General features: G+C 39.2%; 1 protein-coding gene across 4 annotated transcripts in view; it reads right to left on the bottom strand.

Moving 5' to 3' along the window:
• Positions 1 to 18,923, bottom strand: part of LOC142139435 (ephrin type-A receptor 6) — a 630,331-nt gene that overhangs the window by 337,864 nt on the left and 273,544 nt on the right. For all 4 annotated transcript variants that reach the window (XM_075197036.1, XM_075197034.1, XM_075197035.1 and 1 more), the window contains exon 4: positions 11,017 to 11,172. In XM_075197036.1, coding sequence (XP_075053137.1) covers positions 11,017 to 11,172 — 156 coding nt within the window. The remainder of the gene's footprint in view (positions 1 to 11,016; positions 11,173 to 18,923) is intronic.

Below are 18,923 nucleotides of genomic sequence, written 5' to 3' on the forward strand. Positions count from 1 at the left end.
CCCATTGAGTATGATGGGGATTGCACTTTAATGCCGTAATTTCGCAGATTGCAGAAGATATCTCTGATATATCCTGCATTAGGCTGTTCTTAAATGAACATTTTACTTAAAAATGACTAAACTATGTGGAAAAAGCAGTTTCCAGGACTTCATAAATAGGCCCCATAATAACTTATTTGATATACAGAACTTTAAGTGAATCTGTCACCTTCTCTCAGCAGAGGCTTTGGCAGATTATGGCAGCACTCAGCAAGTTACTGATTTTTGCTCCCTGTGGCATTCACTGCACTGTTCCACTATACCACTCTACCTACGTATCCCATAGTTGCCTACTCTCCCGTAATGTCTAGGAGACTCCCGAATTTTTAGGAGTCATCCCGGACTCCAGAGAGAGCAGGCAAAAATCCCGTATCCAGATTTCGGCGTTCTTGAAGATTGAGGGGGTGGGGGCGGGCTTAACGTGTCATTGTGGCCCCGCCCCCTGCTGCGATTGGCTAAAATTGCCTGAGATTGCCTAACGGTGCCCCGCGCGTGGCCACGCCCCCCTCGACGGACCCCCTCCTGGAAAGCTGCCTGCAAAAGTAGGCAAGTATGACGTATCCTTGTTGATCTGTTATCTTTATTGACCTCTGGAGAGAGCGACAGCAGCCACCACAATGCTCCATCTTTCCCTCTGCTGCTCGACAATCACAGCATAGACAGTTTCGGGGTGGCTTTTTAAAGCAATAGGCAGGAGCAGGAGTTGGAAGAAGAAAAAAGACATCCTAGGCCAATGGGCAAGGGTAATCCTGGCCACTCAGTCACGAAGAAAAAAACCATACAATTAGTGTAGGGTAATCAATCTTCATCTGGTCATGGGGGCGGGTGCCTAGCAGCTATTAGGGCTCTGTGGGCTAAACAAGGAACTAATAATATAAATATGATGCAACTATTTCCGGAGAATTTGATAGAGTGACTGCCTATGAGTACAGTCTATCTGCCTCCACTGTGTGTATATGATAAGTCCGCCTTAAAGTATATTTCAAAACCAAAACTCTATTAAATTTAAATGTCCTTTTATTTCTGCTACTTGTAACAGTACATTGTGTGTGAATGTGATGACTTTGGCTGTGAGGCCAGGGCCACACGTTCCTTAAAAACAAGATGTGCTCAAAGTTCATGTTTGGTTGTTTCCACAATGTGTCCCCAACCTTGCAAGTGACATCACGGGGCCTGATTCATTAAGGGACACATACTGAGTGCAATGTGCATTTGTTTTAAAACACATGTTAATGACACCTGTTAATAACATAGGCATTAATGATAAAACCTATAAAAATAATAAAAAAAGTTTTTTTTCTTTCGTTCCCCCCCCACATGAAATACATTAGGTTGTTATGAGTATTTACTGTACATAAAATACATTTTTACAGTTGCTCCTGATTGCAAACACATGTAACAGCATGCCCAGCCGTCATCACCACTAGTTGGCACTTAGACGAGACCTGAAGTTGGGATAAGCGATACGGCTGAAAAACAAGTGTGACAAAACGAGTGTGATAACACTAACCATCCCATTTCCCCTTGCTTTTGTTCCCCAGCTGAACAGACTACAACTACAGTGCAGTTGTTATTCATTGTCCTTAAAGTGAAGTTGGGTAGGTTATGGGTAAAGATCAGGTGGTGTCCAGGATACAGGTGAAGGGGCTGGAGCTGTATTCATTCTTCCCCCTCCTTCCTCTACAGGAAGCATGGAACAGCTGGGGACCTTGTGACATCACAAAGTAGTGTAAGGGATTAATTTTAGGAGGGGCTGACTGCTACCCTATCTTTGGAGGTGGGGAAGCCAATTAGTATTCATTGTTCCCCATGGGCCTAGTCCAGACGTTTTTTCTGCATCCCAGCAAGGAGCTTTGTGGAAGCACAGCTCATCTCCACTCCCCCTCCAACCCCTGATCCAGGACCTACCAATGTTTAAAGAGAGAGAGAGATCCAGGAGTTTACCAAGGAAGGGGAAAGTGGAAATTTGACCCTAGCTATAAGGAGACACTGCAGGGGGGGGGGGGGGGGGTGGTGTTCATTCTGGGATTTCATTCATAGAAGGTGCAAGGTCTGGTTTTTGAGTTGTCGTTCTCTACCAGAATCTACATATGCAGCTGAGAGAGATCCATGGGTCGTGAAGTCTGGACAGCCAGGTGACTAACTCCCTAAGCTAGTGGTGTAAGGAACAGAAGATGTGGTAAACCTGCCTGACATTTATTTACTGTGTGTACATAATAATCTAGTGATTGTTTTTATTACAATAACTGTTTTGGTTTACTTTCTAACTGTATTTCCCTGAGTGACTGAGAACCCTAGAAAGTACTGGGTAGACATCCCTGGCATAGTAAGACACCCACTTGAGCTTGGCACACCCTTACTGTACACTGGCTATGGGCATACGCCCCTCCGCACACTGCTCCCTCCCTGAAATCCTAGGCTGTAGTAAGTGTCCTTTGCGCTCGAAGATGAATTTAACGTTGCTGCGTTCTGTGGCATATTGTGTGGTTTTGGGTATGCGCAGAGTAATTCTGCAGATTATAGACACAAAACCGTTTATATCCCTTAATGAATCAGGCGCGGAATGTTCAGTATAGCGAGAAAGCTAAATGCCAAGGAGATGATTATCTTCAAGACTTAACAGGTCGATTTATTATGGAGTACAAGCCCTACCAATGGGTGTTTCATCCAGAGATAGCCCTTCGCCCTATGACTCACTAGGTGATAGTAGTGCTAAGTCTCGACAAGGTTTATGTTCCGCCACAGTTCTTCTGCTATCGCCATCTCAAGATGACGATAACAGAAGATAATAAATAAAGGAATGCTTTACTTTTAGAATAAAGAATTTTCTCAATTACTACAATTTTTAAATATTTTTTTATTTATTAATATTTATTTTTTTCGAACTTTTTTGTTCTCTAAGTGTCCAGGGGCACTAATAAGATCTGATACTTAAATGGTGGCATCAATCAGCAGCACAATTTGCAAGTAGCAGTTGCCAAGCCCTAGGTTACAAATACAAATAAAAAACAAAAAGCAAATAGCGCTGTAAATGATAAATAGGGATAGTGAGATGTTACACAAATTTACAGCGCTATTTGCTTTTTTTGTTTTTATTTGTAACAATAAATTATGGTGATTTTCTAGAAGAAACCACTGAGATCATTATCTAATTCTTGGAAACGGTGGGGGAAAGGACCCTGGCTAGCACCAACAATGCTCTAATATAAACCAATAAGTATGTGAAGGAATCCATACTGTATAGAGACTATTTTAAACCATTAACTGTGCTATTGTGTAATTTATTTAGCTATTCTTAAACCTTAACAGATTTTATTTTCCAGCCATATGGGATTGTTTTTATGCATTAATTCCCATGATTTGATCCCTACCAGATTGTGCTAAAATCTAGTAATAACGTACATTTTATAGGAATAACACGGTCCGCACTGATGGATTTTTGCAATCCACAGTTGTCAAAATAATACAGAATTGATGTGTTTACTATACTTGCCCTATGTATGAAATAGTTACCAATGGAATCCAAATTATCACGTCTTTTGTGCTTTTATTTTTATTCAATTTGAATAATGAATAGTTAGAGTAACAGCCCCGGAGAACAAATTATTCAGTTTCCTGTATTTATTCATTTAATTACTATGCACAGATTAATGCAAAATTGTAGCTATTTGAAGAACTACAATATTATCAATTATTTTATAGGCTACCCCAAGAAAAAAAACATACTGCAATGCTGAAAAAATATACCCTCTTTACTGAAGGGCCCTTATGCCAATTTGCATGACGATTAAATAGCTTTTTAATTGCCATTAAATTATGCTGGCTAAACTGTGATTTCATGCAAATATTAAGCTGTAATGACATACAGTGAATCATTTAGTAAGATTTAGAACTTGGAACAAAGAGGGACAATTAATTCTAATCCTTAGATTTAACAATATAATGTGTCACTGGGCTGTTTATGAATATGGCCTGATTGCTTTGCTTTCATTTATAAATTATGCACGGAAGAAGTTTGACATAGACTTACTCAGACACGTGCAGACATTTTTCTACCAAGCTTTCTGTGATTTCTTCAACGTCGCTTTTTTACAGCTTTAGATCTTAAAGGATGCACATTGTAAGTCAAGCGCTGGGGCACCCACAATACAGATATTGCTCTATTCCTATCATAGGATACAATTTTCGATGAAGCCAAATTAAAATATTAAATTTGAAATTTTATTCATACACCATCTAATATAACAAATATATGAAAAATCTGAAATATCCTCAATTTGGAATACAAAGCATCACATAAGTTGGTAAGTTCCACTCAATATATGAAACAGAATATATTCCTTATCTCATGAGATCGTTGCAGAGAGGAACAATTACCTACACCTTCTATATATTTATAACAGGTGAGGCCAATCTTTATATAGATGAAGATATTCTTGCATATGGATCCAATATGATACAGATACCCAAATAATAATTAAAAATTAAAAAGTATACATTTCCAATATCCAGAAACCGAATACATGCATGATTCAAAAATTAAGGGAAGGGGAGGGATTAAAAATAGATGTTGGATAATAGTAATACACCTGAACAAATAGAATGGAAAAAGTGCATAGAAAAACTTGCTGGTATTGTTGTCCACCGTATGGTTAACGATACATCCAAACACATATATGTAGAGTATAGTTCCACCTATGCATAGGTAACTGTTGTCATCTATAACTCCTTTGTATCATGTATCCGCTTGTTGAACTTAGAGTTCATGTGTATAGCAGTAAAACATAACCACGTGTGGCTGTCTTGTAGTGACTTATGCACTCCGGAAAATATGAAATAATAGGGCTTACCCGACTTGATCCGTGACTTAAAGTATAACCGAAAATCAAATACAATATACCGTCCCCTCCTGGATGATTTCCATAAATGGAGCGAGACGGAGTTTGCCCAGGTTGGATCTGTGATCCGAAGAGTGCGTATGACGCAAGCACGTTTTTCCGTCACCTCGTATCTGGGGATACACCCCTTGGTTGCCCAGGAACCAAAGTTTCGTTGGAAATAAACCAATTAGTTGCAGCGGAAGCTGTAGTAGGTATTAAAACACTCTCCTTTACCTCTCACTTCTTCACACAGCGCTGTGTTTGACAAGAATATGGAGAGGAACCCTGCTGACGCATTTCGTCCTATATCCTAGGACTTTTTCAAAGCTGTTACTTCTGCACCTTTGGTTCCTATTTAAGGGATAAGTGGGCGTAATCATCCTCACACATATTAGTGTCTTAAAGTGAACTGTTCCATTATTTCTGGAAGGAAGCCAGATGACATCTGATAATCACTCCAAATTACAATGATGTATAATTCCACATAAACGTTACCCAATCGGATAAATTTAGTTATTTTTATATATTAATCCATTCCTTTTTCTAATGCACATTTCATACAACAATACATTTTAAAGAAAAGAGAGATGGACCCAGATTGAATCTACTTCACACGGGCTTAGCCCATAAATCCACCATTCTTGTGGTTCATATAACGTTTACAGTACTATACATCACCCTTATTCGAATGTTACAATAATATGTATAATATAATATATTTTCCTCTGGTAAGTATTTATTAATTTATGCAGCTTTACTGCTTTTGTAACTCAATCTGATCCTTCTTATCTTATATCTATAAACTTAATTGAACACCACATACTATTCCGTGAGCTCCTAAGTCTGGTGTTCTTACAATTCTTATAACACATCGGTTACAAGGTTGAGCCTCATTGCATTTTAAAAAGAGATATAATATCAAATAGTCTCCTCGTATAGAGGGTGACCATTTTAATCGCAAAATTCCAATGCTTCATTCAAACCTCTCGGAGAAAGGGTCCCTAATTTAAAGATCCAAGAGGATTCACATTGACATAATCTCCGGAATCTATCCCCTTTTCTCACAGTAGGCAATACCTGTTCCAAACCCGTGATCCTAAGACACCCTGGATTTTTTCTGTGTACCTCCAAATAATGTCTCGACACACTATGTGTCAAGAGACCATTAAGGATATTACATCTGTGTTCGCGGAATCTTACTTTAAGCGGTCTCATAGTTCGACCAACATATTGAAGATGACACTCACATTCCAACATGTAAACAATATATGGAGTGTCGCAATTAATAAAATGTTCAATGGGAAATTCTTCCCCACAAGTGTTTGACCGTACTTTCATAGTTCTATTCATAATGTGGTCACAAGTTAAACATCTTGATTTGCCACACTTATAGCATCCCTTAGGTTTATCTGGGAGCCATGTGACATTATTTGTGCACTTCTCTTGTTTTAACATGCTGGGAGCTAGTATTCTTTTCAGATCCATATTTTTTCTGAAAATCACTTTCGGTGTACTATCCAAAACATTCTTTAATATATTGTCTTCCTTAAGAATATTAAAATTTCTCCTCACAGCATTGCCAATTTGTCTGGACTTGGCATTATATATTGAAATAAAGGCTGGATTGCTATTATTAAATCTATTCTTTTTTGTTATTGTTTTGTCTCCATCTGAAGATTCTAATAGAAGACTCCTATCTAAGGTAGAAACATGGGAAACAGCTTCCTTAAGTATACTCTCAGGATATCCCCTCTTATTAAAATTATCCATCATTTTATCAGATTGGATCTTAAAATCATAATCTTCTGAACAGTTCCTCCTTAGCCTACCTAATTGGCCTCTGGGTATGTTGTTCACCCATGGGCGATGATGTCCACTCTCATAATGGAGGTAATTACAAACATCTGTTGGCTTGTTGTAATTTGAAGTTATGACTCTGTTTCCATCAGCTGTTACTGTGATGTCTAGAAAGTTGATAGTATCCTTATTAAACTCATAAGTAAACTTCAGGTTATATGTATTGTTGTTTAAAAATTCAACAAATTCTAAGACAGAGTCTATATCCCCCTTCCACACAAAAAACAGGTCATCTATGTACCGACCATATAAGACCAGGTTCGCGCCACACCGGCCCCCCCATATAAGTTCCTCCTCCACTTGTCCCATATACAGATTGGCAAAGCTCGGCGCGAACCTGGTCCCCATGGCCGTACCGAGGACCTGCAAATAAAAATGGTTCTCAAATAAAAAATAATTGTGGGTTAGGATGTATCTGATGGATTCCAGAATAAAATCACATTTAGCCTTACCAATGCTATCATCTGTGTCCAAAGTCCTTCTAACTACTTCCACTCCCTTCTCATGGGGTATGTTCGTATATAATGCTTGGACATCAAGCGTCAAAAAACCGTAATCCGGCTTCCATTCTAGATTGCTTACTATATTTAAAAAATGAATGGTATCCTTTATATAAGAGGACAAACGCGGGACAAAACCCTGTAAATAATGATCCACATAATGCGAAAGATTAGATGTAAGCGAACTAATGCCCGATATTATGGGGCGTCCTGGTGGAGAGACTAAGGACTTGTGGATTTTGGGGAGGTGGTAAAATATTGGGATCACTGGATGTTCTAAAAATAAGAAGAGATATTCATCTTTAGATATTGTCTCTTCATTCAGGGCTTTAAGTAACATAGTTTTAAGTTCCAACTGGAAATCCTTAGTGGGGTCTCTCTGAAGTTGTTTATAGCACGAAGGATCCCCTAGTTGTCTGTTTGCTTCACCTACATACTTTTCTCGATCCATAATAACCACCCCCCCTCCTTTATCAGCTGATCTGATAACTATCGAAGTATCATTACGTAATTCTTTAATAGCTTGTCTCTCTTTCGGATGAAGATTGGAATAGCATCGAGGGACACCTATTCGAGGGACATCTCCTACATCATGATGTTTCTTATCTTTTCGATTTGTCCCACTGCATATTAACATAAAATCCTGTAACGTCCTATTGTAAAAGAAAGTAATGGCTGAGCTCTTGTGACTGAGAGGAAAAAAGTTTGAACTACGTCTGAATGAGCCACTATTTATGTCAAAAATGGGGGTTTCTTTAGTTTCCTCTACTCTATTCTCCTCCCATAAAGTTTCAAGAATATCCAGACTACTTGAATCATTTGTATCAAGAGTGATAGGAGCTCCCTCAATCGATTGTTTCCTTAATTTCTTAGTGGCAAAATATCTTTTCCTACAAAGGGTTCTAACATATCTATTCAATTCTACAAATAAATCAAAAATGTTCGGCTCTTTTGTGGGAGCAAAATTTAAACCCCTGGACAGTAATTTTGATTGATAGGGAGTAAGCTCTTTTTTAGAAAGATTGAATAGTCCTCTATACTCTATCTCACCCTCATCCTCCTTCCTTTGCTCTCTCCGTCCTCTCCTTCCTCTGACTCTCTTCTTCTTTTGGGTGTTCTCTGATATAGTACATGGTACGGGTTGTGATGTAAGCCCATTTTCCATTCTGGGCTTTTCTCTAAAAAACGAGTATCTTTAGAAAAGTTTGGGTCCCTTTCCTTGGGTCTAGCTCCTAAATCGCGGGCAGAATGTTGCCCCTTTTCCACATCCATTGATGTCTCACTATGCTCGCGAGTTTGTCGGTATGATCTTCTAGGGCTGTGATCCCTATATCTATTTCTATTCTCTTCTCTATGATAATTGCTATTTCTCCCATAGAATTGTTGTACGTTATCCCCATTGTTACTTTTCCATGCCCTTCTATAAGGGGTTCTATTTGTCCTATTAGTGTCTTTCCTTGTTTCTCGATATGGTATTTTGTCAACACGATTTGAATTGGGCATCCTATAATTTTTAAAGGTCCTCACTTGATTCAATTCGTAATCTGTCCTATCTCTCTCAAATTTCCTTGTCTTCCTATCTACCAGTTCTTGCTCAAATTTCTCAATTCTTTTATTAACAGCAATGTCCCTTTCCTTAAATTCTTTAGATCTTAAAGGACCTCATCCATCATCTAATATCCATACAGCAGTTAATTAGGTAACAGGTTTTAGATTTGACTTTGAAGCTTCAAAATAACATGCTGTCATTTCCTCATGTTTATGGTTCTCATCAGATATGTAAAGCAATATGAAATGTACTTGTAATATACTAATGTAATAACCATGTAATATACTTCTCTCCCGGGAGATCCCGGGCAGAAGTCATGTGACAGGGGGTAGGAGGGGGTGCAGTGACGTTGTTGCATCACCATAGCCCCGCCCCCACTATACAATGCCAAAATTCACGGTATTGAAGAGCGGGGGGTGGGGCTTAATAACGCGATTAAGCCCCACCCCCGACATTCAACGCCGTGAAGGTTTGCCTACTCTTTCGGGAGTCCCTGAAATTCTGGAGCCTCCCGGGAATACCGGAGAGAGTAGGCAAGTATGTGCTAATGGCATTCTCAAATGTAAATGTTTCTGGAGCCTGGCTGATATTTTAGAATTAAATAATAGGGTGATCCTTGTGTGCACCACGTCCTGTTCAGAAGAACGGGATATCCTATCTTAACGTTTTACTCCTTATTTACTACAAGTTTAGCTTTCCGCATAGTTAAACTAAGATTTTGTTAATAGAAGTTCCCACTGCCCTGTTTTACTATTTTAGATACAATTACATTATGTGACTGTACATTTTATTTCCCAATTATCTGATGCATGGACTGAACTTCCTTTTCCTCCTCTTGTTTTATACAAGGACTGACCATGGATGGGAATGACCATGGTGAAGTAAAACTGTGGATTTGGAGAGTCCCTTTAAATTATTATTGCAGGCCCCAATAATTTTTAATAATATCTCTGCTGCGGAATTGGTGGCGCTATATAAATAAATGGTGTTGATGATGATGATCTCTGCATCTTGCTATTAAAACATAGGAGTCTATTTATCAATAGGAGAAAACCCCTAGATCCTGTGAAAATATTGGGGTTTTTTTTGCCAGATTTCAGAATTTTTCCTATTAATCAAAGCCCCCTGGCCGGTGTAGACTAATGCCGGATATCGCCAATGGTAGCCTTTGCCTTCGGTGAGGCTTCTCCATGCGAAAATGGGAAATCCTATTTATCATGAACAACGGATTTACAAGGAACGCTGCTGATAGCTTTAGGCGGAACTCACTGCTGGGAAAAAAATGTTTTCTAGGCAAAATATAGCATTTTCACCTTTTTTCTTTAAACAAAGTTGTTTTTTTATTTTTTAAAAATGTTTTTAAAAACAATTTTTGTATTTTTTTTATGGAATCTGGAAGTGGAAGCGCACGTATACGCAGGAGGACCCTTCACTGGCCTGGCAGCTGCTAATACTCCTCTTACGGCTGCCGACCAGTGTCACCAGGGAGCCATCACTCAGCAGCCCCGGGGAATTTTTTTAAATTGCACTATATATAGGTTACAATAAGGAGGGCTCTTTTTAAATACACCCCATATTCTTTAATGGTATATAAGCATTTATATTTATGGTGCATATGTATGCCTTTTAATTTTGGATCATTTTAACCCTTAAAGCGTACTTATTCAGCCTTGAAAAATAAAAAAATCATTAGAATACATGAGTAAAAGTCTAACTACAATATAAAATTATTAACACACATACCATTCTTAGGAAAATCAGATATAAAACTAAGGTTTGTAGTACTTCCTGTTAACTTATCAGGCATTGTATAATGTAGCTGTTGGTGAGCTCCTTTGACATTAATACCATGTGATCATGCCCAGCCAATCTGTTGAATGCTAGCAGTTTGGTGATGTCACGGAAATATTCTCGGAAGCAGAGTGGGCATGCTTCTGCCAGTACATGGGAAGTTCACACTCTTATTAATACTCAAATATTTGTTCCTGTCAAGTACATGGCTAGCTTCTTGCAGACATATACAGATGTGTATTTATAAGAGACTACATGGATTTAACACACAGTATCTGTATCATATGTTTATTCATTTTGTTTTTTAGCTATCTGTTTAATGTACAGACGGATGTAGATAACATGTTCCCTTAAAGTTTAGCAATTCTTTAGCTATGGCCCCCGTAGGGTAATGACTTACTTGTACAGGCCATGGCGGGTGGGTCTGCGTCCGCTCTGTAGTAACCTTTTTCACACTGACAGACAGTCGTGGCCTCCACATACGTGAAACTGTGTGGTGGGCATTTGGAACACTTGATATTCCCGGCAAATGCCTTGTAAAACCCAGGACGACAGGCTGCAGAAATAAGACAAACCAGTCAATGCTTTCTCTTCACTTTTCCCATTCATTCCATCTGTCATTCTGTGGTGACAGTGAGAAATCCTGCTTAGATGCTGTATATAAGCTCCATCTGACCGCAGGCAAGCCACTTTATCTCCCTGCACCTCAGACAGCACAATTAGATTGTAAATCCTTGCAGGCAGAACTTCATTATGTCTGTTTTCCTACAGTGACAGTAAGTAATTGTCAAAATTATAATTCTGAACTCAGGCCAGCCCTAAACTGAATCTGTGATCATGTTTACATGGCCTTCTCCTGTATTCTTGCTTTTTTTTTTACGACAGACAGAATAAGTAATCCTAATACTGGTTGGCTTTATCATTTTGTTTGGCTGTACAGTAGGAATGATAAACAAATATACACACTCAGATAGTAAACCACCTTGCATATTGACAAAACAGAAACAGTGGAAGTATCTGAACACATTTGTCATTTGGCTTGTTTTGGAAAGACACTGGTATAAAGTAACACTGTAAGTAAATTAGATAAACAACAGAGAATAATAATATCTCAAGCAGTACAAACAAAATGTAAAATATATATACAAACTTGTTAACAGTAAAGAACAAAATATTTTGCATGAACGAACTTTGCTTCCGATAGACGTGTGTTACTGTTACACACATGAACCTACATATGCAGCCAAGTTAATATATTCAGTGTAGATGTAGGTGGCTATAAGTTGGATTCTATTACATTCAATGAGGTCCTGCTCAGTCAGTGCATGGAAAGCATATGAAAATAAAACGCTCATGCACTTTTGTTGCAATATTTAGCTGCAAAAAATGTTGACAAAACACTCACTATGGGATCACTGGTGGAGGAGTAAACGCTGTCAAACGGCTCTTTCACGGCTTTTCTTTTTTTTATTTTACAAAGGGTTAACGCTGGAGATTTCCCTGGCAATAACCTAATTACCAGCACTTACTGGAGTCCCCAAAGATCTCTATGTGGACAGGAACATTAGGCAATTTATTACGTAAAGCTGTTTGCAGTAAAGTAACACACCCATCCTGGTTCCAGTTGAAGCCTCTTTAGCATCGCTAGATCCCTCACCGGCGAAAGTGTTATGTGCATGCGCACAGTCAGGGGCTGTCAGTGCATGCTGGCACTTGTAGTGCCACACTACATTTTTAAAGTATTTATCTGGTAATGGTCAGGGATACCAGGAGGGGCCCTGTGCTATTCAGCACCGGGCTGGTCATCTGTAGCTGCTGGGGCCCGATTGTTGGTTGAGACCCCCCTCCTTAGAGGACTGGGCCAGATGCTGAGTAGCCTGGGGTGTTAGAGAAGGGGAGAGAGTGGCTTGTTTGCCTAACTTTGTTTAATGGTAGTGCCATCCCTGCACCCTACATGGAATCATACTTTACTGACTTAACTTTACTATCATTGATAAATTAACATATAAATAAGCTAGTATATAGTCATGTGATTAAACACTGCTTTCACCCAGAAATACTAATAGCTTGTAAGGAATAAAGAGCAGCTCTCACATTAATATCTCTACTCGAAGAGACTCGTGAATTCCCCCTAAGGATTACAAGGTTTTACGGATAATCTTTGAATGTGTAACACTTTCAACTGTATTATTTCACATGATACAAATTGCATTTTACAAGCAAAGGGCAATTTCCAAAGAGAGTAATCCTTTAGAAATCCTAGCACTTCACCATTAGTCTCTTCATTGAGTCAGGTACTCAACAGCTCAAATCAAATCAATAGCAGTTCTGAGAATGGCTTTTACTGTCAAAGTTTCTCAATTTCTCTACAACAGAAACATTTATTACCTATTAAATTGACCGTAACTTAATTAGTAATAAATTATAATCCCACAACCTGAAATTGTTCGTTTTCCCGACTGTTGCATATCGAAATCCTCTCAGGGATTTTAACCCAAATCCATGTTCAACTTAGAAAACCGATTACTGCTTAATAATGCAATAAATCACTTTGAGGGTTAATGAGCAATTGACAGCTACACACTATTTCATTAACTCTAGGTGCAAGTTTTATTTTAGTAGTTTTGTAAGATCAGTGACATATTATCCCACAATTCCTTTTAGCAGTTAAGACAAATGTTTAGTATAAACGCTAGGTCAATGCATTCACTGGGCATTCAAGGCATGGTTCCATAAGTGATGGATCTAGGCATTGTAAATGTATAAATGTATGAAAATACATTTAATGTTGGGGCCGATCAGTGTATATGCAGTATATATATATATATGGCAAGAGCACACTATTGGTGAAACGCACGCAAACAACTTCTCGCCTTTTTACCTTGTTTTAATGTTAGGCTGGTAAATTACTTGACACCATAAATACTAAATAAACAGAGACCAGCTCTCTAGACACCAGCCAGCTTTTCTAGCACTGGTCACACCGAACAGTGAAACAAACAGGGTTTTTATACCTGACACTCCTCCCACAGCCCTAGCTTGATGGGCAGGTGACACTCCCACCTTCCCTTTAAAAAGGTGTTCTCATCAGCTGCTTCTGTTTCATTGCTCCTTCTACAGGCACACCCTGTTAGCTTGCTGCATGGGAAAAGACACTTCCAAAGCATGTAAGTTAATCAGACTATACTTTATATTGTCACACATATGTCCTCCACCTGTTTGTCTTTAAACTAGGTGCACTGCTGCACTAATGTTCAACTCTGTTTGCACTCTTTCTCTGCAGATTGTTACTATATATACAAATTTATGTACATATATTTATTTAAAATGATTGGGGGTTATGTTACCACATCATCTATTACCTCTCCCCCCATGATGCACAGATAGAATTAATGACTGCATCAGCACAGCAAGTATCTTTGTTTTTGTGCTTAAATATTGGGGGTGCTCAAGCACAAAGCTTGCCCCTATGCATATAATTAATTTCATTGATCTGTGAATGTGCACAAAGTAACAGAAAAAAAACACATTGCCATACACCTTGCCGAGTTATGTCCCGTGTCACCACAAATACAACTTTTCTTACAACACAATGCCTGAAACACTAAATACCTGGGAAAGATAAATGAAACAGCAGTGTGGGAAAGGAAACTAAAATTGCTTTAAATGTCTTTCGAGTATTGAGTGGAAAACAGTGTCCCTCTGTGAGGCGCGCAGGATATAAAGCCTAAAACACCTTGGTTTGGCACTCATGCTCCCAGATATTCCTCCTTTCCACTCTCTCAGGAGTAGTCTAGAGGTGCACGTAGGTTTGTGGGGAACCAGAAAGATAACAAGAAGTGCCCTGTGCAAATGTGTAATCATCACATGAAAGGTCCAACCTCATACCTCTTTACAGCAATCCTTTCATTTCTGTATTTTTTCCTAAAACACTACTCATTTATGATTTAAATTATTCATGACATTGGGTCTACCATTATAACATTTGTAAATTCTGTTTTAACCTTTTTATTACATTGGGCAATGTGCACCTAGAAACAATGAAACCACAAGTTCCAAAATGCGTTCCATTTAAAGTCATGTGCAAAACCCCATCTGCACTGTCCCAGAGCTGGAACAAATCGAGGGCTTTTATTTATGGAGTGAAAATGACTGTGCTCCCTTCCACATTGCAAGGAAAACCTCCAGAATTGCACCCTTTAATGCCCCTTACCCTTTTCAATAATTTTACTTCACAAAATTGTACTGCATAAGGGCACCAGGTATGCCTACTCTGCATTTAGCATGGAATTCCCTCACTAAACATTACTTCCTCCGTCGCCCATTGCAAACTTCTGCTCCTCCACATATGCTGCCATAGTTCTCTGGAAACTCATACCTTTTGCCAGAAATATAGACACACCTCCACTAATTAAGGCACACGGTGTTACAACGAGAAAATTGCGATGTGTCTTGGCCATTTTCCAGCTCATCAATGAGGTTCCTTTATTAACTTTGTTCAAAGAAGCACTATATAACAACCAATCCGCAATTGGTTTTTAATTGGTTGCTATGGCACATAGTAGCCTACTCTTCGAAATGTATGAGAGACTCCTGAATTTTGGGGCGTTCTCCCCGTCTCCCGGGAGATCAGGTGATGTGGAAGTAACACGATATTGACTGTTTATGGTTAATATTGTACAATTAAGCAATACATGATACTTATATTCTAGCGAGGTAAATAAGTGTATCAACTGTGTACTTTTCAGAAGTTGGCTTGAGGTGGTCAAAAGTTGACATGGACTGAATAGATGTATTTACAGTGACAACTGGACAGACGTTGTGTCAAGCAAAATATGGACATACTTCTCTGTGCTTGAGAAGTGTCCACATCTGATGTGAATGCTATAAAGACTTCGGTCCTGAGTCATTAAAGTATGCACACTGAGGGCATCATGCGTTGTAAACCGCACGTAACTCTCCGTACTCCTGAAGACAGTAAGGAACAGATGTGGTGTTGACTAGAGGTGTAGCTTTACTTTGCTCTACTAGACCAGGCAATGCAAGATACATACAATACCTATGTGGAATATAAAATCTCAAAAGAACGCACAGGAAAAAAAAAAAAGCAATTCATGTTAACTGTCCATAATATGTAATTTATGATTATAAATGGCAACTTTTCAAAATGTTTATTTTTTTATGTTTTTTTTGCCTTGGAGAAACATTTATTAGGCTGTCTTTAATGTCTATTGTACATAAAGTACATTTTTACAATTGCTCCTAATTGCAGACACATGTTAAAGGATGCATACGATACTGACATCCAGGGGCGGGCTGGGCCAGGGGGCTTCGCCCCCCAGGGCCGCTCAGAATCACAGCTGTTAGGGCCGGCCAGTTGGCCGGCTGGCCGCCCGGGCCGCTCAGAATCACAGCTGTTAGGGCCGGCCAGTTGGCCGGCTGGCCGCCCGGGCCGCTCAGAATCACAGCTGTTAGGGCCGGCCAGTTGGCCGGCTGGCCGCCCCCGGAAGCAATATCACCAGTTTATGTGATGTATGTGTGATGCGACCGCACAGGCTGACATCTGCCAGCCCGCGCCTGCTGACATCACTAGGACTCAGGACTAGCCCTATAGCTGGTGCTAGAGATACGGCAGAAGAACAAGTAACTGAGACACCCAGAGCTTAATTCGGACGTGGCTGCATGCGCTTGAGTTTGGCATGTCCTCACTGCAAATTGAATACGGCCAAATGCTCCTTTCCCGCCCCGTACACTCCCCGAATCATAGGCTGTAATATGTGTCCATTGCATTCGCGCAACAGGGCTGCGTTCAAAGTTGCATCTCCCGCTTCTGGTCATGCATAGAGTGATTTGCGTACGATACGCTCAATGTCGGCAGATACTTCAGAAGACTTTGAAAGACTTAGTGCCTTATCACAGGCCACCCTCCTGCATCCCGCCCCCTTCCTTTGTGAAGTGAATGGGATAGTTCCAGCCCCATTGCGCAAACTGCAGTGGTGGCTGTGTGATAGGGGCCATGATGCTGCAATTGCGTTGTCACACCCCCAACACTTGCCCCGGGAGCTCAACAAAGTGGGCATAAATGCAGATTTGCACCGTTCAGCAACGCAAGCAAAACACCCTAATAGAATAAAAAATTAAAATGATAAATCTTTATTATATATCCATTTCTATGTATAAAAGAACACCTAAACTTTATAATATAAGTCATTTATTTTTCTTCACTCCTATAACAAAATGCCAATAAACCTAGAACAATTCGTGCATTAAGTTAACAGAATGAATTATGTTCAAATGGAGATGAGAAGACAGAGTTAGAAAATAGACATCTGTATATCCCCACCCAAAATATACCCCTGAATCCACAAATCAATTTAAAAAGGCTTTTAGTCCTGCAATATCCCTTAGAATGTGTATTGTCAATCACTCTTCTGTTCTGCTTGATTGTCTTTTTAAAATGCACCTGTCACCCACACACAGACGAGTCATCCATTTTTAGGGCTGAACCAATATTAATGCAGCCCATTGATTCAGCAGCAAGAAATATAGACACAGTAAAGTCAGAATTTACCGGTGCATTAATAATCTGCATTCACAGAAAACCTTACCTCCACTGTGCAAAAGGAATGGTCGCATTACCTAGTGCATTCAATTAGGTCAAAAAGAACAAAATAAATTAAAAAGTAGCATATACACATGTCTTAAAATAAATAAAATCTACAGCTATAATGTAATTGATGTAAGTGTATTGGTGCAGTATTTAGCACTAAAGCGCTAATCATGCCTGGAAAGCTAGCATTAATGGGATTCTAGCAGTAAGTAATTTGTTTTAGGGTTTTGATGATGATCATGATGATGATGCCTGTCTTAAGATTCTTGAACCTTTGCTAAGGAACAGTACTGTGATGTTTGTACTTTTCCACTTCATTAAACATTTAGAGGTTGATTAAGTCATCATATGTTCTGTATAATGAAACCCTCCCAATTAAGTTCTATGGGAATATCTACTAAACTTTGGGTTTGAAAAAGTGGAGATGTTGCCTATAGCAACCAATCATATTCTAGTTATCATTTATTTAGTACATTCTACAAAATGACAGCTAGAGTCTGATTGGTTGCTATAGGCAACATCTCCACTTTTCAAATCCGCAGTTTAGTAAATATACCCCCTAGAAAGGAACATTTTTCTAAATCTCAGAGGGAAAAATCTTTCCCCCTTAATATAACCTACTCCCATATAGCAACTAGGGACCCCAGGACCCTCACAACACCATAAGCTGGGAGCCAGATCCATACAGTTTGATTGAAGAGGACTGGATTGATTGTTACGATGCCATAAATTACAGCAAAAATAAGCAGGATGTATAGTGGTCTGTGTCCAGCCTTCAGGTAAAAGAGGGATTTCTGGGGGAATATCTATTTGCTACATGTGGGGTGTAGTCTAAGTTATGGGATGATTGTGATCTGCAGTGGCCCTCTGAAAGAGACCCCCCAGCTTTGCGAGGGGGTTGTTTAACAAAATATATACTGTATACTAAGCCGTATATTAACTGCAGATAGCAAACACGAGATAGTTAGCTCAAAAGCCAAACAGTCTATTTAGTTTGCTCATAAATATATACCAAAACCAGTCATGAAAAAGAACAAGATTAAAGTCAAAGTAAAAAAAATATATTGACGCGTCTGAAGGTGCCCGTCTCATAAATGGATGGCAAATGACAAATAGCAAATCATAGTGAAGAATAAGTCAAATCCCCCACAAGAAATCATACAGCAAATCCTGAAATCTATAGGATTATGGAAGAAAATATTCACTTGACATGTAGTACCGGGGTGGCCATAAATAACCGTATGTCAAGTCTGAGAATTGTGGCCTCCTTAATAAAAATGTAAATGATCTGCACTCCGAGAGGCAATATGTCTACAGCGTGTGAGGGGATGAGGTCAAACAGCAATCAGAAATAGGCATTAATCGAACAACAATTACAATGTGCTGAGAGATATGAAATAGTAGAAGGGGAACAGATATAGGTGGGATGGTGGCACCTAAGATGAACTAATGAAGAGACACATTTGGAAACATGTGATAAGGTGTTAAAGGGATACGCTTTCTGTATATTAGAAACAAATATATATTTTGTATAGTATTACTGCACGGTATATATATATATATATATATATCAGAGGCGTCTTCATATGCGATTGCTTGGTAACATCAAAGCATCTTACTATTCATATATAAATATCTAAATTATTATACGGACTGGTGGGATGCTCTCCCGCACGGACTGGTGGGATGCTCTCCCG

Source organism: Mixophyes fleayi, chromosome 2, assembly GCF_038048845.1.
Source record: "Mixophyes fleayi isolate aMixFle1 chromosome 2, aMixFle1.hap1, whole genome shotgun sequence".
Lineage (NCBI taxonomy): Eukaryota > Metazoa > Chordata > Amphibia > Anura > Limnodynastidae > Mixophyes > Mixophyes fleayi.